Here is a 20,650-nt window from a genome sequence, read left to right as displayed (position 1 = left end):
TTAGCCTCTTTCGAGTTAGCTTCCAAGGTATGGCTGCCTTGTTTCCTGGAATCTGAGGATTCAACTGCCATGACGTTCTTAGTTGCTGGATTGTCCCTCCGCGAAGGAATTTGGAATTTCTCATCATCATGATTTACTTCTCTTTCTCTTATTCCCGAACCAATTGAACCTTTTTCGCATTTATCCTCCATGTCATTGCCAAGGTGACATATTTATCAGCTGAAGCGTAGAACTTACGAGTAGTTCTGCCTCGGTCTGAACATCTTCCCCGCCATGAACCACTTCTGCAAGTCCACAGCTTCTGCTTCACGAACAGTCTCACGATCACGATTTCAACGTTTCTCTCTGCCTTCGATATTTACACGACCAGCTTCCACCATGTCACACAACGTGCCCAAGCTCAATGATCCATCTCTGCTGAAGCTCAATGTCGCATACGTCAACGGAGAATGGGTGCAGGCAAAGTCGGGAAAGACGTTCGAAGTCCATGGTATGGTTGGATCCCTGGGACATTGTGGGCAGCAGATGTTAACTTCTTCTTTCTCGCAGATCCTTCATCGGGCAAACTGATTGGTACTGCTCCTGAATTCGATTCCGCCGATACTCAACTCGCCATCGACGCAGCGGCTGCTGCTTTCCCCTCCTTTAGAAACAAAACCGGCCGCGAGCGCTCCAAGCTTCTGCGAAAATGGTACGACTTGATGGTAGGTTACTCGGAGTCATGGAAGAGACTGGCAGTTGACATGGCATACAGGTCGAGAATTCCGAAGATATAGCTAAGCTCATTACTTGGGAGAATGGCAAACCATTGGCAGATGCCAAAGGCGAAGCTGCGTACGCTGCAAGCTTCTTTGAATGGTTCAGCGAGGAGGCACCGAGGATATACGGAGATACAATCCCAGCTTCAGTTGCTGGGAATAGGGTGGTGACGATTAAAGAGCCCGTGGGAGTTTGTGGCTTGATCACACCGTAAGCAGAGAGCTCTCTTTGTTAAGACATTGCTGATCTTCTTAGATGGAATTTTCCAGCTGCTATGGTTACTCGAAAAATCGGACCAGCACTGGCAGCTGGCTGCACAGTCGTTGCAAAATCACCCGGCGAGACACCATTCACATCTCTCGCTCTTGCTGAGCTGGCACATCGGGCGGGAATTCCTAAGGGAGTTGTTAACGTTGTCAGCGCTCTCAAGAACACTCCCGAAGTTGGCGAAATCCTTACCTCGTCACCATTCGTGAAGAAGGTCTCTTTCACCGGCTCCACAGGGGTAGGAAAGCTTCTGATGAAGCAATCTTCTTCCACACTAAAGAAGCTATCCTTCGAACTTGGAGGAAATGCACCATTCATCGTCTTTGATGATGCGGATCTCGACGTGGCAGTAGCAGGCGCAATTGCGAGCAAGTTCCGATCTTCAGGTCAAACCTGCGTTTGTGCGAACCGAATCTTTATCCAATCCGGAATCTACGACGAGTTTGCCCAGAAGTTTGCTGCTAAGGTGAAGGACTTCAAGGTTGGAGGTGGTTATAGTGAGGGCGTCACACATGGCCCATTGATTCACGACAGAGCGATCACCAAGGTCGATGCTCATGTTCGAGATGCGGAGAAAAAAGGCGGAAAGGTCATTCAAGGAGGTCAGAAGATGCCAGAGCTGGGCTCGAATTTCTTCCAGCCTACAGTTATCACTGGTATGACCACTGAAATGGCCCTAGCCTCAGAAGAGACATTCGGTCCTGTAGCTGGACTATTCAAATTCGAGACCGAAGAAGAAGTTACCAAGGTCGCCAACTCTGCAGAAGTCGGATTGGCTGGATACTTCTTCTCCAAGGATTTACAACGAGTTTTCCGTGTCGCGGAGGCCTTGGAAGTGGGCATGGTCGGAGTGAATACTGGACTGATCAGTGATGCAGCAGCTCCTTTCGGTGGTGTTAAAGAGTCTGGATTCGGCCGCGAGGGTAGTAAATACGGTATTGCCGAATACCAAGTCACGAAGATGATTACATATGGCGGGATGGGACAGCCGCTGCAGAAGTAAAATTCATGGAAATCTATGACTTGTTTGTTCGATAACATGGGGTAACAACGATCCTCACAGAAGCAAGTTGCTGTTAAAGAATTCATCCCAACGCATTCATTCGATATGCAAACCACTCCCAAGTTGCGACGTTACAAGTGGACGACAGCTGATATACCAACTGCTGAACTGCTGAAGAAAGCCAAAACAAAACGAGCACTACAAGTGCCAGATTTGCTACGTCTTATCATAACCTCCAACTCCGAGCCAAGTCAAGCACCTTCCAGTCTAGCAGTAAAGATAGGTGTATGATCCCTCCACTCCACAAGCGGAAGGAGCCTTGTCGGTGCTATCCTCGGAGCGCACTGCTACTTCCTCTGCTCATTTGTTAGTGAGATGTTCAGGAATAGCAAATTGTCGTACCTGTGGACTTGGCGACTATGGGAGCAGCTGAAACCGCGGCGCTGAGGATGGCAAGAAGAGCGACAATGGTGAACTTCATGTTGCTTGATTTGTTCTTCGGGAAGGGGCGATAGTGTTCTTGGATTTGGTGATGGTGATCTTGTCAATTTCCTTTAGATTGTCGGACATTGAACAGTGGATTTCTCTTGCATTTATGTTCAGCAAAACTTTGATGGGCGCCCTCTTTCCTCTCCTTTCTTATTCACTCACCGCCGCGCCTCACAGCCGGCAAAGCGTTTTCGTAGCATTGATTTAGTGTTTCCCCAAACTTCCAATGCCGGTGCAACCCCCTCATTGGCTATGTATTAGAATCAGTCTGGCTAAAGATGTCTCGAGACCCTTACAACCTGGAACATCTGTCACTGAAGGATTTGGCAACCTTATAACTGCTTGATATTAAGAGGCACCTACCAGTCTGGGATTTAGCCATCAAACAATGTAACACGGAACACGAAAATGTGGCACAGTATACGGTGCGCCGAATGAGGACGCCTACTCTGCCACGGCTCTTATATTGACTGCATACATTACACGAGGCCTGGATTAACATTGAACCTACATTGCGGATCGTGGTTCTGCTTGTGACTTCGTGTTTCATGGCGGTTCTTGCGCTCTTCTGTTTGAGATTCTCTACGGAACATCTAATCTTTCAGATCATGTTAGGATGTTGAACCTTCTATCTGCAGCTAGGAATCGGAACGATCATGTCTACAAAGAAGTCGAAACAGAGGAGAACGAGAGCGTGATAGTACGTTGAGTTAACACTGCTTCTAATATCTCAAAAAATTCGAGCTTGGCTTAGTTTTCTCACTTAGACAGATCCGGAAGGCACACTGCCCCAGCCGCGAAGGGTCGATAAACTCCAAAGGAACTTTGCTATTTTCAATGTCCTTTTGTTCACAATCTCCATTTCCATCCTACTACTGTCTCTACGTGATCTCTCGAACCAAGGCGCCCTAAACTATAATCTCAAACAAGTCAACACCTTCTGTTCGTTCTTCCCTTTCTTTGGTCCTTCCTCGCTGATCACTTCGCACATCCAGCGCCCATCCTCGAACAATTTCCCATTCCCATCCACCATGCAACCGTCAATGGAAGTGTCTACAACAACGACAACCTCATTTGGCGACAAGAGCCTTCCCCGGAAGTAGACGCAGCATGGGAGGGTCTAGCTAGAATAAAATGGTTTGCCATTTCTAGTTCTGATGTTGAGAAGCTGGGAAAGGATCCCGAGAAGACTGTCAAGATTCCCAAAGACTGGGGTACATTGTCCCTGTCCCTGTTCCATTTTCACAACCACACGACTAACATCCAATCAGGCTACGGAATGAACACTCACTTCGCAGCCTTAGACTCCCAACACCTCCTCCACTGCCTCAACATGCTCCGCCGATCCGCCTGGCCTGAATATTACAACATCGCACCTTCACCCTGGCACACGACCCACCTCTCCCACTGTACTTACCTCCTCATGCAAGCTTTAACCTGCCAACCGAGCTTGAACGTCATAACGCATAATTGGGTGGAGGGCCAGAGATTCCCGTTTCCAGATTTTGATATCGAGAGGAAGTGTGTAGATTATGAGAGTGTGTGGGAGTGGAATATGGAGAGGGGGATTAGGTATGAGTTATTGGAGGGTATTGTGAGGCCTGAAGGGGCTCGGGTTGGCCTAGATCCGGAGAGGAAGGGTAGTTGAATGGGGGTAGGGGGGATTTTGCGGATTTGAGGGTAAATAAACACAACGTCCCTGCAAGAATTGGACTATAAGATAATGTTGTTCCAATAATTGTAGGACAATATCAATGTTAGAAGCAGGTTCCTCGAGTAGAAGAGATTTCCCACCGAAATTCACGTCATACTGTAGATGCACAACCCCATGCTCAAGATCCTAGCCCATACCTGGGACCTTCAGGCACCTTACATTGTCCTGCAAATTCTGGATCAATGTTATCTTGCATCCAATTTCCACGACAACTGATGCTATTTCATATCCATCTATGCTTCCAGACCAACTATACTCTACTTAACATTAGCATGAGCAAGAATTCTTTACTTTTGCTACCTTTCTCACTCTCACCTCTCTTCCCTTGGTCTTGCTCTAGCATACCTATTTCACAAGGACCACAATTCGCACCCCGCACATAGCACCTCTTTCCCCGAATTCCGCCAGAGCAAAAGAAGAAAACATTGCTCAAGGACATCCCCGAGTAGTTAAAGGCAGTAGAAGATGCTCAGCCCAGAGAACAATCTTCCCATTGTTCAAAGTTCAACGGCTCCTTGAACATCGTTTCTAAGAGAATGAGGGGTTTCGGAAAATAGCCTCAGGGGAAGGGGATGATAGAATTGACAAACTGACCGTTGCCGTAGACTTATAGCTTGATCTATGATGGAGTGTTTGCTGTTTTGCTTGAATGGACATAGAGAGGAGAATATCTGACGGAAGAGAAGGGGGGAGGAAGTGGGCGGGAATGTATGCAGTGGATGCTCAGGGGAGCGAAGCTGCCACAGTTTTTTGCAAGTAATAGTACTCGGCGGACATTGAGAGTCAAAGAGTCGAAGCGGAAGAAGACACTGGTAGCAAGTAGAAGAAGTCACCAGAGCGCAAGAGGATCAGAGGACAATGTCAAATTTCTAAGTATCCACACGAATTCATCCCCTCAGGGCATGCTGCGATGGATACATACACGCAAGGTTCCGTTCCGCCTACCAATATGTTTGTTACATGTCTGCTCTCTTGCAGTCACCGCTATATCCAGCACCCAAGTTCTGTCCTAGGCACTCATGCCAGGAATATGAGGCTAGACTGCGAACCCAAGCCATAAACACCACTACGCTAATGCCAACCCAGTGATGCCAATTTTGCCCTTCCCTAACACCGGAAATAAAGAACAAAGGAAATAATTTCGTCAGAGGTTATGACGCTGAGCTACCATTCTGCTCGTTCACGAGAGTTGGTGCAATTCGTCTTCTCTTCTTCTCGCCACCTAGAGCTCCATCCTCCTTCTCACTCTCACTCGCATCTCTCTTGATACCGCTGACACTGCTGGTTGTGCTTCTGGGTGTTTGGGGTGGTGTAGTCATGGGCATACCGTTCATGAAGCTGATGTTTCCGGCAGCAATGCTTGGCATGCTTCCTCCGACAAGAGTTGGATTGCTAATGATTGTACCAGCGGCTGGAGTTGCGTAAGAAGATTGTGTGGCTATCGATGAAGTGGAGTTTGATCGAGTAGGTGAGGAAGGACGATTCATGCCAGGTGGAGGAGATGGAGCAACGGCAATGCCAGAGGAAGAAGTGCGGTGATGGTTGTTGGGAAACGGAGATGGCGGTGCGATGGAGGTAGGAGTTGCCATTGGAGTATTTTGGGAGGATGATGCAGTGGTATTACTGATCATAGGATTCTTCGCTGTAGGAACCTCGCCGGTATAAAGTTGTCCAAGCTCGCCTGGGGCAAAAGTTAAGGTGGAGCAGAATCCATCAGAAGAGGTCATGAGAAGCGTAAGACCGTCATTAGACCTGTAGGATATTAGCAGATTCAAAAATGAGGCTGAGACAAGCTTACCATGTAAGATCAGTAAAAGTCGCACAGTGAAGGTTACTGACAACACAAAGTGGGGTCTGTTGTTGAGTATCGTACATCAAAACAGAGTCTTCTGTGGCGACAGCATACACCATCCGATATGGAAGAGAGAATGCCATCGTCGGTCCTTGTGTCGATGAATTGGTCTCCACCTCCAGAGGCTTGGGCTTCGGCGACGAAGTGGGACCAGCAGGGTCAGTGGTCTGCGGCATAGGAGGTGGTGGCTCCATGACCGAGTGGGACTCGGATTTTGGGACAGCAGGCTCGGGAAGTGATGCCAGCGCGTCTTCTGCGGAGGAGGTATCGATTGTAATATGCTTCGTGGGAGGAGGGTTCTTTCGTGTTGTGTAGTAAACAGGAGAGCACTTCACAACCACGGAAGGCTTCTTGTGACCAGGAAGATGTGCGATTGGGGGCTTGTTGATTCCACCTCGAGTGTAGATGTAAACTGTGTTGATGACCTCATACATTGTCTTTGCTGCCTCCTCCAATCCCTTCTGCTGTGTTTGGTATTGACCGGCAGGTGTGAAAAGGAGACTTCCATCAGGAGTGAAGGTCAAGCGTCGAAAGAAGGACTTCAGGGTATCATTGGCGTAGATGCTCGCATTCTTGAGCCCAAGGCCAACATTGTATGGCTTTGGTGATGCTTCCATGGGCATGACAGCCGGTAACGGGAGTGAGGGCGCTGGCGATGCTGATCTTCGCATAGACATAGCTGGTGATGCTGCCCCAAAGGAGGATCTGCGGCTATGGCTGATGGTGCTTGGAGGATTCATGGGGAGAGCGAGAGAGGTAGGTGTGCCAGGGCAAGAGGGGACTGGTGATCCGATAGCATTCGAAGTAGGTTCTGCAGCCATTTGTGCTCCCATTTGTGCTCGTAATCCCATGTCTGGCGGAGCGGGGCTATTGGAAGAGATTCGGCGTCCAGGAAGATCCATCTTCAGATTATGACCAATCTTCCTCGGATCCTCATCTCGATTATCTAAGACAAATGTGCCCTCTTTCGTCTTCAAGGTGTAGATATGGACGGATCGATCGGAGGACTGTGTTGCAATGTACTCGTTCAAAGGGTCCCATGCTACTCCTTGCACATAGTGCTGATGTTCTGCGACTTGTCGAATCAGTTGTCCTAGGCTTGTCAGTATGTATTATTCCATTAGGTTGCTTGAAACATACCGCTCTGGGCATTGTAGATTCTGGCGATGTTGTCCATGCTTCCAGTAATGAAGTATACCCCATCTGGAGACCATGCCAAGTCGTAGATTTCAGCCCCTGATGAACGACACATGTGCTTTGCTCTCCATGCCTCCTTGTCCTCAATTCCATCTTCTCCGAATGTAGGCTTTGCGTTCTTCGTATCGAGGACCCAGGTAATAACGTTGCCATCATCACCGGCAGAAGCAAGAACATCTCCTGTGAGGGGTTAGTACTGAGAAAGAGCTGGGTTCAAAAGACGTATATACCTCTAGGAGCCCAGCGGACGACGTTTACAGCTTGTGTATGTCTAACCATCGTACATAGATACTCAACCTTTCTATCCTCACCTTCAGAATCCAATCTCCAGAGCTATAATCCGTCAGCAAGTAGCTAACCCCCCGAGACGTGCCAAACTCACCCGAACATTATTATCTCCTCCACCGGTGGCTAGTCGACCTTTGCCATGCGGTTGGAAGTCTGCAGAGTAGATGGGAGCATTCTCCGCATGCCAGTTGACGATTATGGGCGCGGCTTTCATGGTGGGCGTGGATTCGAAGCTCTCAGAGCTGCCGTCGAGCACAGAAATCGGCGGCAGCAGAGCCGGATGTTGCGCAGGACAACTCGAGAAGTGGTTGATTATCGAAGGACAAAGAGTCTCTGGGAGAATAATCTGTGGATGTTTTCTGAAGTCGAACTTGCAGAAGGTGAGGAGAGTCGTGGTTTGAAAGTCGGCAGGTCGGGGCAGGGATTAGGGTAGAGGTTCGTTTGATTCGGAGGATGCGAGATTGATTGTCGATAACGTGTGAAGACGGCGTGGAGAAGGTTTGCGAGAAGGATTATGGGATGGCGATGCGCGTGAATTGGTCGTGAAGAAACTTCTTGTGGTCATTGATTTGAAGTTGAAGTGAATTGAGTCGAGTTGAATTGAGGATTGGATGTGCCCGCTTCCTCTCATGTTATGGTTATGCAGTGCATCGCAGCGGAGTCTTGGTCGTGTATCAATGGAATTTAGCGGCAATCTCGCGTTGATGGCAGCAGCTTCTCAAACAGCATCGAAATGAAGGAAGCAGAAATTGAGATAAACCCAGCTCAATCCAATTCGATTCATTTTTAATTGTCTTCTTGATTTCTGGCTGACAGACGCATCTCAAAGTCTGAGATGAGCTGAAGTTTTGCATTCTGAATTGTCTGTTCTTCATTGGACAATAGCTTCTGCACGGTGAGCATTTCACTGGTTCCATGTGCCTGGATTTTGAGTTGCAGCCAGCCAGTATTGGAGCAAGAACTTTGACATTGGCATCGTTTGTCTTCTTGTTGGGGAACATTACTTTTCTGTTTGCCATAGATATTTCTATAAAGAAAGACTTTCAATTCACATTTCCTGGGGACGCCATGGAGGCTTTGCAACAACATGGCCAGCGGTATTCTCTCCACTCTGGAACTCGCGGCATGCGAACGGATAACCCCTCTTCACGGCATGATTTGGTCAAGATGTCACACCCCTTCAGCGCTTATTTCATATCCTTGAGTAAGAAGTACTCTTTTGTGGACAAACTCTCCTTTCGTACCATTTTGATGGATATCAAACTGAATATTGTCAAGGGCCGCCTAACGAAGGTTATGAAGTGCCGTGGTCCTGGCCCATCCCATCCCCTCGTCGTACAGCCGCCACTTCCTGGTGACGGGAGCTTCCCTGACGAAAATAGATGCGGCGACTGAAAGCCGCTCAAAAGGCGGTCTCACGGTCCCACAATCTCGTGAGCCGTCTGCCTCTTCCTCCTCGTCTCCTCGTCTCCTCGTCTCCTCTTTGTCCAGGCAGTCTGAATCCAGGTATCTGAGCGATGTCGGATGTGATTGAAGGCTTGCTTCATGCATTCGGGTATGGACATTGAGTTTCCGTTGCTGGATTCTAGACCCAGGAATAACAACAAGTAATAACCTTAGAGCTGGAGGTTCTGATATTGGGATGTTGTGTCAGCTGCACAAGTATAAAGGTATCCAGAGATATGCATGCATTATCAGGATTGACGGATGGACGGTCATGTTTTATGGAGATGCCATTTAGCAGTGCAGTAGACAGGCAATGGAAGGAACAACTTTGAGGGAATAATATGACAAGGTTGGGAAGGTCTATCTAAGGAGCTGGGCTGGCTACACTTTGTATTCCCTCTGCAATAAACAATTACATGAAAGGTTTCCCACGTGACTCGTACTATGTTAAGCTTTTCAGGAGTCTATCTATCTCGTCAGCTGTTTGTAACATTTCCTTGTATACTTAATATATCAAACAGGCTCAAGCTCAAGCTCAAGCTCAAGCTCAAGCTCACTCTCCTCCACCGATGTTCTCTTTATCTCACATGCACACCCCATCATCTCTCTGTATCATGTCATGTGCAAACGTCTCGCATCTCACAATTCGTTGCCTCAGTCCTGCAGGTATTCAAACAGTCAACTGATTCACACAACCAGCTCAACGGAACCCTCATGCACCCAATATCGACCCCACCGCTGCCAATAGCATTATCGTGGGTCAGTCAGCACGTTTCCGACGCTGCATCTTCCATGATGGCTGCATCCAAGACATGCCTCGCCCTCGCCCTCGCCCACCGAGTCTTCACCGCTCGAATGGCGGACGGCGGAGTAACAGCACTATCAGATGGCACTTGCAATTGCACTTGCACCCAGGGCATTAGGGAGAGGCCATTACTCACATTCACTCATTCACGGGAGTCATAATCACCAATCAACATATTGACGCCCCTCTGGAAAGATGCGTCATCCTCAGTGGGATGCGTTTGTTACCCGGACAGGTCCCCTTCGATGAGTCTATTCCCCTATTCTCCTATTGGGACAAATGATCTGTCTGTCGTTGCTGGGCATGCCATTTACTGCTCCCCGGATTTCACCCCACTCATCGATGCAGATAGACAGAGATACATACAGTACATGCAGGTTGCTACCGCATTCCTCTCGTCTTCTTCAGTTACCTTCTTGATCGCGCTTAGTGTGGCTTCTCATCAAATCATTCCAGCATCCACCGCGCAGCACCACTGAATTTACGTCTTTTGCCCCACCAAGAGGAGATCGGGAGAGCTTGGGGTTGAGCCTGCATGCACCATTTTGCAGCCAGAGATATCACAACCTTCAATTTGCCATCACCTCACTTGCGCCCGCAGTTGCACCTGCAGCATAAAATTACCGGGCACTTTTCTTCCCTTGCCCGGAGTGAGTCAACCAATTCCGAACCGCCACCAAACCAAGACGTCGCCTCACGGTCATAACCATACCCATTGGACTGGTCTCGACGTGCGAAATTCAATTATTGTTCAGCAATACCGAAATAAAATAATATCAGACGGTATCCCACGACTGACTGACGACACTCGTGAACGTCGCGAAGTCGAGCCTAGATTATATGAAAGGTCCTGATACCTAAAGACGTTCTTCAATTCACTCGTGAAAAGATTCCACCTCTACCTTGGGACATGAGCCAGCTTTTCACCCTTAAATTTTCTAGACAATCATAGGACAATCAAGATGCTCGAAAACGATTCGAGATCCCTTGTTGCGGGAGTTACAGCTCTCGTTTTGGTTCTTCTCCTCACACTGCCCTCGTTGATTGGAATTGCATCCCACTTACGGGAACCCAAGCCAAAATCCACCAAGTATGAGGATAAAGATGGCGTTGCCACTGAGAAATCGGTGGCGGAATATTCTGCAAAAATCCCAAAGATCTCTCTTGGCATCTTCACAGTTACCGGCCTTTCTCTATCGATTGCCTTGGCTGTTCTTGGTCTTGTAGGGCAAGATGATGGATTGTTCATTGAGAATTGGATCAATGTTGCGCAATGGGTGAGTTCACGTGATCCATCAAAATCCCCTTTTCTATGCTGATTCTCCTAGTCCCTAATCGTTCTCCAAACCATTGCCATTTCCCTGATCCGAAATCCCGTCAAAAGTTACGACTGGGGAGTATACTCGGCAGTTTCAAGCATCTTTCTTTTCGCTGTCTTGTTGTTTGAGGACGGACTCATCGCACAGAAAAATGAAGCCGAAGAGAGCTTCGGAACATCAGAGCAGAATGCCCTTCGAATTGTACAGCTCGCTCTCGTTATTCTGGCTGCTGGTGCTGGTATTTCTATCCCAAGACGACCACAGGTGTTCTACGATGGAACACCCGTGGATGCTATGTATACGGTCTCTGCTCTGGGCCGATACAGCTTCTCATGGTGTGCCCATCTTCTTCGCCTTTCAAGAACAAAGAATCGTCTTGAACTTGAAGATCTGCCCAAGATGGACCACCTCACTCGTTCCAAGGATCTCAGTAATGCGTGGGCCCACCGGAACCATACGAAGAAACTTTGGATTGAAGTGTTCCTCGCACACAAAGTAGCTTTCATAATTCAATGGATACTCACTCTCTTACAAGCCTTCGGCAACTTTGCTCCTCAGTTCGTCACGTACCATATCCTGATGATCTTGGAGAAGAAGAAACCTGGGGATTCTGTCACGGCTGAAGCATGGATCTGGGTTGTGACGCTTACACTTGCTACAGTTGGAGCATCCTGGATCGAATCTTGGCTGTTTTGGATCTCGTGGTCTGAAGTTGCCATTCCAATTCGAGCGCAATTATCCGCTCTCATCTTCCAGAAGGCGATGCGACGCAAAGATGTGAAAGGTGCTTCCAAGGCTCCGAAGAAAGAGAATGGTGATGGCCCAGACATGTCCGATGCTTCCAACAATGCCACGGCTGGAGATAAACCCGAAATCGAGACTGAGGAAGATACAGAGCCGAAGGGAAAGCAGTCCACTGTCAATCTCATTGGTGTAGACACCAAGCGAGTCTCCGATTTCTGCTCTTTCAACAACTATTTTGCTGGCAGTCTCTTCAAATTGATTGTTTCATTTGCATTCTTGATCAGTATCATTGGCTGGAAAGCCTTGCTTTGCGGGTTTGCTGCCATGTCCCTTACTATTCCTCTCAACATATACTTCAGCAAGCGGTACTCGGATGCTCAGGATCGACTTATGAAGGTTAGAGATACTAAGATGGGTGTAGTTACTGAAGCTTTGCAAGGTATGAAATCTCACGGGAGGCGTTCGCTTGATTGACATGTTGCAGGCATTCGCCAGATCAAGTTCTCGGCACTAGAAGACAACTGGCACGCAAAGATTGGGAAGGTTCGAGAAAGAGAGCTTGGTGAACAATGGAGCGTCTATGTGTCAGTAACTGCACCCTCTCTGGGCCGAAATAAATGCTGACCAATCTAGGGCCGACACCTTTTTGCTATTGTATGTTTCCAAAGCTTCTAAAAAGGTCCCACTACTAACCCAAACAGCTGCTGGATTACAAGTCCAATCGCCCTTGCCGCCACGTCACTCGCTGTCTACTCAATCATGAATGGCGAGCTCCAACCGTCCGTTGCATTTACTGCCATTGGGGTCTTTGGCAATCTCGAAGTCACCCTAGCTGTCATTCCCGAACTCACCACCGATCTCATCGATGCCTGGATCTCTGTGGAGCGTATTGAGAAGTACCTCAATGCCCCCGAGATCAGCAAGAACACAAGTGCGGCTCCAAACATCTCATTCGAAAATGCTTCAATTGCTTGGCCTTCCGACGAAGAGAAGGAAGATGACGATCTCAGATATGTCCTAAGAAACATCAATGTCTCCTTCCCTGACAACGAACTCAGTGTCGTGAGTGGAAAGACAGGTACAGGGAAGAGTCTTCTGCTGGCTTCGATCCTTGGAGAAGTCGACGTGCTAGCGGGAACAATCAGCGTCCCTCAGGCACCTCACACTCGAGATCGTCATGATCATCTTGCGAATAAAGACAATTGGATCATTCCTTCCTCCATAGCATTCGTTGCACAGATACCTTGGATCGAGAACGCCAGCATCAAGGACAATATCTTGTTCGGTCTCCCGTACGATAACTATAGATACAACAAAGTCATTGAGGTTTGTGCATTGAGGAAGGATCTGGATATGCTCACTGATGGAGAGAATACTGAAATTGGGGCCAACGGTATCAACTTGAGCGGTGGACAGCGATGGAGAGTCACATTTGCTCGTGCTTTGTACTCTCGAGCTGGTATATTGGTCCTCGACGACATCTTTAGTGCCGTGGACGCGCACGTTGGACGATTCATTTTCGAGAAGGGCCTAACTGGTGAACTTGGCGTTGGGCGTACACGAATTCTCGTGACACATCATGTCGCGCTCTGCAAGTCCAAGACTAAATATATTGTTGAGCTTGGTGATGGGACTGTCGAGAATGCAGGCATGGTCCAGGAATTAGAGGCTGAAGGCACACTTCAGCAAATCATCAGCCACGAAGAGAATGAAGTCGGACATGAAGGAGACGAGGATCCAACCGCTGTCAATTCTGAAGAATCATCTGATGGAGACACGATAGAGACTTTACAGAAGATCGATTCCAAGAAGGCTACACCTAAGAAGTTCGTCGAGGATGAGAAGCGCGAGAGAGGTAGAGTCAAGACTGGCATCTACTTGGAATACTTGAGATCTAGTGGGGGTGCTCCTTTCTGGGCTTTGGCTTTCTTCATTTTTGCAGGAATGCAGGTACTTGTTACAGGTAAGCCACCAAGCTGAATTAGGATTTCTCACACTAATATTGATAGGTCGCTCATGGTGGCTACGACTGTGGACCGGGGAGGATGAGCAACATACGAGCGTTAAACATTCCATGACCTATTCCTTCCAAATTCACGACTTGGGCCGCCTGAGCACTTCCTCCGTGGCTGGTAGTCCAACATCGTCGTCTCATCCCCTATCATACTATCTCAGCGTGTACATCGTTCTCGCAATTGCGTCGGCTCTGCTAGGGACTTTCAGATACTTCTATGTCTATACCGGTTCTATTCGAGCATCTCGCCGCTTATTTGATGATCTCTGTTTTACGATTTTGCGGACCCCTCTTCGATGGATGGACACTGTACCGCTAGGCAGAATCTTGAATCGCTTTACGGCGGATTTCAATGTTGTGGATTCTCGTCTGGCTAACGATATTGGCTTTGGAGGTAACAATGTCTTCCGATTGATTGGCGTTATAGTTGCAGGGTAAGTGTTCTTTCTCAGAGCACATGCAAAGCATCATCGCTGACATCTTTCAGAACCTTCGTATCACCCTACGTGATTCTTCTCTCTCTGGCCCTCCTGACGGTGTGCGTATATATCGCGCGACTATATCTGACAGGTGCTCGAGAAGTCAAACGCCTAGAATCAAATGCCAAATCTCCCGTCTTCGAACAATTCGGTTCTGCACTCACAGGTGTTGGCACCATCAGAGCCTTTGACAAAACCGACGTGTACATTCAGCGCATGTTCTCCAAGATCGATGATCACTCAACTTCCTTCTGGCATCTGTGGGCTTTCAATCGCTGGATGGGATGGAGGATGTCAGCCGTTGGTGGCCTTTTTGCCACATTCGTCGCTATTATGATCCTCCTTATTGATGGCATTGATGCAGCACTCGCTGGTTTCGCGCTTTCCTTTGCTTTGGATTATGGATCAGTGGTTATCTGGACTATCCGCCATTACACAAATCTGGAGCTTGACATGAATGCTGCGGAGCGCATCATTGAGTATAGCAGACTTCCCACGGAATCTCTTGAAGGTGCTGATCCTCCTGCTGCCTGGCCTAGTGAAGGTAGACTTGAGGTCGACGATCTCATTGTCGGCTATGCACCGGATCTGCCACCTGTTCTGAAAGGCTTGTCCTTCAGCGTGGAGCGTAACGAGCGCGTTGGGGTTGTGGGTCGTACTGGCGCTGGCAAGTCATCACTCACCTTGGCACTATTCCGATTCTTAGAAGCTAGACAAGGAAGTGTTCATATCGATGGACTGGATATCTCAAAAATCAAGCTCCAGGCTCTGCGTTCACGGCTAGCTATCATTCCCCAAGATCCTGTCCTCTTCTCTGGAACAGTCCGCAGCAATCTCGACGCATTTGACGACCACGAAGATAGTGAATTGAGAGATGCACTCCAACGAGTCCATCTCGTTTCGTCAGCTGAAGCAGAGGCTCTGAGCGCTCACGCATCAGCTCTCAACACCGGCCTCAACACCCCGACAGAAGGCTCCATCACACCAACACCGTTCAAGAACACAAATCCATTCACCTCCCTCACCTCTCCGATTACAGAAGGTGGTCTCAACCTCTCCCAAGGACAACGTCAACTTCTCTGCCTCGCCCGCGCCATCGTCTCCCGCCCCAAAATCATGGTCTTAGACGAAGCCACCTCCGCAGTGGACATGGCAACCGATGCACTGATCCAACGCTCTATCCGAGAGGAATTCGGCGATTCAACACTAATTGTGATTGCGCACCGTCTCAGCACCATCGCAGACTTCGACAAGATATTAGTCCTAGATGATGGCAAGGTTGCAGAATTCGGAAGTCCGAAGGAGTTGTTCGCGCTTGAGAATGGCGTGTTCAGGGGAATGGTTGGGGAGAGTGGTGAGAGGGAAAAGTTGGAGAGTATTACCAGTGGTACTGGTAGTTGAGAAGCGAAAATGGGGCCCTGATGAGGGAATAGACAGCGTTGAGGATTTGGATGGTGTTTCTGGAACTCGTTTCGGCTTCGCGATCGGATTTGTATATATATGTTCGTTTCGATAAAATTCATGGATTTCAAAATAAAGCTCACCGTGATTCTTGTGAAAATGATTATCCGTAAATTCTTATGGGGATATCCCATAGTCCCACAATGCTAGTCTGCACCCAGACTTGTTATCCTCGGATGAAAGCGCCATACCACACCCGTACGGTTATAAAATTAAATAACCCCAAGTTTTCCATAATTCAAAAATGGTCCTGTGGTGTAAAGCAACATACTCAGTAAAAGGCATCCCCTTCTTAGACGCCTATGGTGCCCCCTGTTCCTCGAGCAATGGAGATAGACAGGACTGAGAGTTGTAGATGCAAATTCTGCCAGGATCAATGGACTCCAATTTTTTTGGCATTATTTTCAATTGTTCGTGTGTGTAAGGAAGTACTAGGCGAGTGGAGTAGTATATTAATTGGTGAACTATATTGCGTTGCTAACGCGCAGTGGCTTGTAAGATTACTCGCGCAAATATGTGCGTATAGGATTTTGAGCATGGAGAGAAGTACGCGTGTATGTAGTCTAGAGAATTGCCTTGTTACAAATGGGTTCAATCTATGAATAAACATGTCTCCCCGAAGCTTTCTAAAGTAATAAAGAGTGACGATAATAAACTCAAACATTGATCTAGAACCCAGCGCTCAAATTTCCTTCATAACCCCTGTGGCCTTATGTATGGCCTTCATTATCTCGTCGTCGCCTGATCTTCTTGGCTAACTTAACAGACTTCTCCAAAATCCCCTTCAATCCCTTCTTAGGAAGCTCGGGTGCATCTTGTACCGACGCAACCATCGCTTCAGCAGCCAAAGCCTCTTTCTCTTTCCTGACCTCTGCAGCTATCAAACTAATCTGCTCGATCATCTTTGGATGGTCAACGAGGTCTTCCATTCCCATCTTGACTCCCTCTTGCTCCAACAATGAGCCAACTTGCGCAATTCCAATGATGTCTCCGCCCAATTCAAAGAAAGAGGCTTCCAGCGCAATCGGAGTCACTTGGCCAGTCTTTTCTCCTAAGATTTGTCGCCATATCATCGTGAGCATGGCAGAATGTGTTGACAACTCGTCTCTACTGAGATCTTTCGGATCGAGAGACATATCTTCTCGTGCACTCGTGACAACCTCATCCAACGTTCTTTGTGGCATAAGTGATAGCTCTGGCGGCGGTGGGAGAGATGCCATGGGGTCCTTGGGGAAGCTAACAGCAGTTTCGCACAAAGCTTCAAACATCGCTTCCGCGAAGGGGAGGGTGATACCGCTGTTCGAAGTGAAGATCAGCGATATTTCAATCTGGTTGCCCTCTTGAGGTGTCGATAAGACAGTGAGATCAGCGAAATCTTCTTGCGATCCTATAGCGCCTAAAGTGTATTCATTGTCCCCAAGCTGGATTTGAGTCTGCCGCTGAATATTCTGATGCTGACAGACCGTGGAGAAGTTAGTCCAATCGGGCCACGAAGTACAGTGTTTGATGATTTCTCTGAATCCGAGAGACTCGTAGGGCATCGCTGTGACCTGTTGGTCTTGAATGCTGTGGAGGAGGTCAAGCACCGTCCAGTCTTCTTGAAAATTGACCCTGACTGGAATCATGTTGACACAGGGACCAATAATGCGATCCACACCAGGAACATGTGCATTTCTTCCACTAATCACGTTTCCAAATACAACGTCCGATTGCGCTGACCATTTCGCAAGAACGAGGGACCAAGCAGCTTTGATGATCGTTGCAGCAGTGATTCCCTCAGAAGCAAGAGACGGCATGCGAACGACGCGCTTCAAATTCGTTGGAGCTTCAGTTCCGCGGCTATAATTTGGCCCTCGACGACGAACAATTTCTGTCATTGCTGAGCCCTTCAGCAGGCTTTTCCAGTACAAGTAGTGCTCATCAGTTGTCTGTCTTGCCGCATCCCGAACGTAAGCAGAGAAATCTGGCGTTTCTGGTATGCTGTGGCCTTCGTATCCGCTTTGTAGAGCGCTCAAAATACTCGGGAGGCAAACACCGTCGTACTGGGCGTGCGATATGCGCATAATGATCCGATGGCGATTGCTATTCTTCTGCTGAGCAACTGTGAACTGGAGGTACGATTCACCAGGGCGAGGCCCGTTTTTCCGACTTTGCTGTTGAAGAGCAGTCGTGAAGCTCTCTAGATCTTCGGTATCATGCACCGAGAATGAGGGTTGAAGTTTTCGTAGCACAACTTGAAAGAATCGATTGTTATAGGGAGTGAACACAGTCCGGAGAATGTCGAAAGCATTGACCATTCGTGCAATAGCTGATTTGAGAATCTTGAGATTGATATCTCCATCTGCTTCCAGATAAAAGTAGTTGAGCATCCATTTTGATTCCATGAGGGCACCAGTAATAGCCAAGGCTTGGAAATCGGTCACGGGAAAGACGTCGACTATTCCACCACGGAACGAGCGTACTTTGGGGCAGATGTTCTGTTGGAGGAACGTATCGACATCTTGAGCCTCGAGTAGCGAGTAGCGTTGGTAGAATGCATTCTGAATGGCTTGAGATCTTGAGTTGTGAGCTTCGATGTAGTCTCTAGCTACTGCGACCGAAGATGGTGACTGTGCCTCTTCCGCCATACGAATCACTGCAGCCATCTCCGCGAAAGTTGGATGTGTGAAAATGTTGGCAACAGTCAGGGCAAGGTCTTCATCGCGGGCCATCCCCACCATTTGCATGGCTACGATACTATCTCCTCCTAGCTTGAAGAAGCTGTCGTCCTTTTTGATGGATTCTTTAGATATTTGGAGTAGCTCACTCCACACTGACAGGAGCTTCTGCTCGACTGGGCTCAATTGCATTATTGAAGCAATGGTGTTCGCGGATGAAGCTCTTGCCATTTGTGGTCGTGGAGGTGGCGATGTTGTCAATTGGGCATAATCAATCATGGAATGTATCGTTTCCTGCTTCACAACGCTTACAGTGTCACTCCTGACTCCTTGCGCATGCGCCGGAAAAGCTTCTGAGCTCAGTATCTGGCCCATTACCTCTCGCACGCATTCGCTGATGATGTTTCGCAGCTGCGTTTCCGACATGATGATTGGAGGAGGGATGATGGACGGCTCGTTGGTTGGTGCAGCTCCAAGAAGTAGCTGAGGGCGAGGGACTTTGCGGTATTGGGACAGATCAAGCTCCTCCACCAGTTGGTCGGGCTTGTTGATGAAGTAGTCCAACACTGTACCCAACATATTTGATAGCCCTTCTGCTTGATCTGGTGACATGACGTCGGTCCAGTATCTGATTACAACGCCTTCTTCACCTTTCAGGGTCCTGATGTTGAGAGTGACAGAGTACTGTAACTAATGTCAGTAATCAAACAGTTTTGTGAGTGGATAAGAGTTTACCTCGCTTGGATCATGGGCGAGTATCGATTTGAAAATGATGTGGTTCTTTTCTTGGTTCTCCGACGGTCTATCACTCTGAATGGATACAGCAGTGTTGAAAAGAGCTCGTCCTGACATAAGATCATGTTGAACTTGTGCTAGAGACACATGCTGATGCTCTAAACTTTGGAGATAATCGTTCTGCACCGCCTTAAAGATCTCATCGAGCGTTGCGCGCTTCGCGAACTTAACCCGACACACCAGAATGTTGATGAAAGCGCCAAGAGCACCTTGGACTCCATGCACGGGTACATCTCTACCACTTGTAAGATATCCAAAAGAGACGTCATCTGACTTCGTGTACTCGCGGAGACAAAAGGCCCAGGCTGCGCTCATGATATTGGCTATCGTGACATTCAGCTTCTTACCGAGGTCTTGCAATGCAGGAAAGCGCTCAAAGTTCATGGTGATTGCATTTACTTGTCGATCTTTGGGAAGTTTCTCGATCTGTACTGGAAAGTTACAAATAGAGGCACCCTCGAGGTATGCCTTCCAGAAGTTGATACTTTCACCAGGCGCACGCCGCTTAATATAAGCTATGTAGTTGCTAAAAAGAGGACCTGGACCATCAGGGAGTTCTCCATGATAAGCGGCAGTGAGGTCGTGGAGAATGATATTTGCTGAAGTGCCGTCTATGACAGCGTGGTTGACTTCGGTCTTGAGATAGATCTTCCCACTTGTCGTCTCGCATATGGTTGATTGGTGCGGGAGTCGAGGCTGTTTGGTATAATTGGCGTTTAATATAGAGACAGAACTCAGCTTTTCGACAGCTTCGGTCTCCTCACAGTGAATTGTTATTAATCCGCTGTCGACCTTCTTTAGGACGACCTGATTAAAGATAGCACCCTTGCAGACACTATCCACGAAAACAGTTCGTAGAGCTGCATGTCGATCAACAACTTTCTGCCACGCACTGGCTAATCGTTTCCTGTCTACGGGTGGTCCGCCCGGTGAAGAGCAAACCTCGAACATAGCATAGACGTGGTACAAGCTTGGAGTTTTGAGCTGACTTATCAACAATCCTTCTTGCAGTGGCGCGCAAGGGTATATATCTTCGATATTATCCTGTGTGACTCCAGCTTCGGGCAGGGTTTTCGTCATCATTCTGTGAAGACCGTCATAGCTCATTGGAAGGAGTGGGAAGTCGCTAAGAGTATAGCATGTCTCTGATTTGATCCCTGCCAAACGTTGAACGATCTCCTCGAAGGTCTCCTGGCATTCCTTGACCCATCGCTGGATAGCTTGTCGGTTTCGCATGCGAGCATTGTAGAGGAAGGTAAATTGCACTGTAGAGGGGGTAAGAACATGAACCAGCAGTACGCGAAAACAACCAAAACAACAACAAGTAGGCACTGCGCGAAGCAGACCACTATTCGCAGTAG

General features: G+C 48.2%; 7 protein-coding genes across 7 annotated transcripts; 4 read left to right on the top strand and 3 right to left on the bottom strand.

Moving 5' to 3' along the window:
* Positions 1 to 378: 378 nt before the first annotated feature.
* On the top strand, positions 379 to 2,029 carry LY89DRAFT_662489 (succinic semialdehyde dehydrogenase; the record flags this gene model as incomplete). The annotated part of the gene is made up of 4 exons (XM_018212649.1): positions 379 to 490; positions 550 to 704; positions 755 to 969; positions 1,015 to 2,029. The coding sequence occupies 4 exons, from the start codon at positions 379 to 381 to the stop codon at positions 2,027 to 2,029; spliced, it is 1,497 nt and encodes a 498-aa protein (XP_018078029.1).
* Positions 2,030 to 2,296: 267 nt separating this feature from the next.
* Positions 2,297 to 2,510, bottom strand: LY89DRAFT_726739 (uncharacterized protein; the record flags this gene model as incomplete). The annotated part of the gene is made up of 2 exons (XM_018219076.1): positions 2,297 to 2,385; positions 2,432 to 2,510. The coding sequence occupies 2 exons, from the start codon at positions 2,508 to 2,510 to the stop codon at positions 2,297 to 2,299; spliced, it is 168 nt and encodes a 55-aa protein (XP_018078028.1).
* Positions 2,511 to 3,557: 1,047 nt separating this feature from the next.
* On the top strand, positions 3,558 to 4,166 carry LY89DRAFT_573258 (uncharacterized protein; the record flags this gene model as incomplete). The annotated part of the gene is made up of 2 exons (XM_018208681.1): positions 3,558 to 3,732; positions 3,790 to 4,166. Coding segments are annotated over 2 exons (552 nt in total), but the record flags the coding sequence as incomplete, so codon positions are not given.
* Positions 4,167 to 5,337: 1,171 nt separating this feature from the next.
* LY89DRAFT_22 (WD40 repeat-like protein) lies at positions 5,338 to 7,888 on the bottom strand. The gene is made up of 5 exons (XM_018205934.1): positions 7,664 to 7,888; positions 7,512 to 7,614; positions 7,225 to 7,461; positions 6,031 to 7,177; positions 5,338 to 5,984 (listed from the first exon to the last, which is right to left on the bottom strand). The coding sequence occupies exons 1-5, from the start codon at positions 7,781 to 7,783 to the stop codon at positions 5,384 to 5,386; spliced, it is 2,208 nt and encodes a 735-aa protein (XP_018078026.1). The 5' UTR covers positions 7,784 to 7,888; the 3' UTR covers positions 5,338 to 5,383.
* A 1,279-nt stretch (positions 7,889 to 9,167) lies between these two features.
* On the top strand, positions 9,168 to 10,168 carry LY89DRAFT_110 (uncharacterized protein). Its single transcript, XM_018205065.1, has one exon. The coding sequence runs from the start codon at positions 9,460 to 9,462 to the stop codon at positions 9,979 to 9,981; it is 522 nt and encodes a 173-aa protein (XP_018078025.1). The 5' UTR covers positions 9,168 to 9,459; the 3' UTR covers positions 9,982 to 10,168.
* Positions 10,169 to 10,654: 486 nt separating this feature from the next.
* LY89DRAFT_31 (putative ABC bile acid transporter) lies at positions 10,655 to 15,902 on the top strand. The gene is made up of 7 exons (XM_018206624.1): positions 10,655 to 11,097; positions 11,149 to 12,322; positions 12,368 to 12,467; positions 12,517 to 12,537; positions 12,585 to 13,846; positions 13,893 to 14,331; positions 14,385 to 15,902. The coding sequence occupies exons 1-7, from the start codon at positions 10,783 to 10,785 to the stop codon at positions 15,775 to 15,777; spliced, it is 4,704 nt and encodes a 1,567-aa protein (XP_018078024.1). The 5' UTR covers positions 10,655 to 10,782; the 3' UTR covers positions 15,778 to 15,902.
* Positions 15,903 to 16,415: 513 nt separating this feature from the next.
* LY89DRAFT_633312 (condensation-domain-containing protein) lies at positions 16,416 to 20,596 on the bottom strand. The gene is made up of 2 exons (XM_018211340.1): positions 19,230 to 20,596; positions 16,416 to 19,178 (listed from the first exon to the last, which is right to left on the bottom strand). Exons 1-2 carry the CDS (start codon positions 20,523 to 20,525, stop codon positions 16,548 to 16,550), a joined length of 3,927 nt encoding a protein of 1,308 aa, XP_018078023.1. The 5' UTR covers positions 20,526 to 20,596; the 3' UTR covers positions 16,416 to 16,547.
* Between the last annotated feature and the right edge of the window lie 54 nt (positions 20,597 to 20,650).

The sequence above is a fragment of the Mollisia scopiformis genome, assembly GCF_001500285.1.
Source record: "Mollisia scopiformis unplaced genomic scaffold LY89scaffold_1, whole genome shotgun sequence".
Taxonomy (NCBI): Eukaryota; Fungi; Ascomycota; class Leotiomycetes; order Helotiales; family Mollisiaceae; genus Mollisia; species Mollisia scopiformis.
The sequence above is the reverse complement of the archived record's forward strand: the minus strand, read 5'-3'. Positions and strand labels throughout refer to the sequence as shown.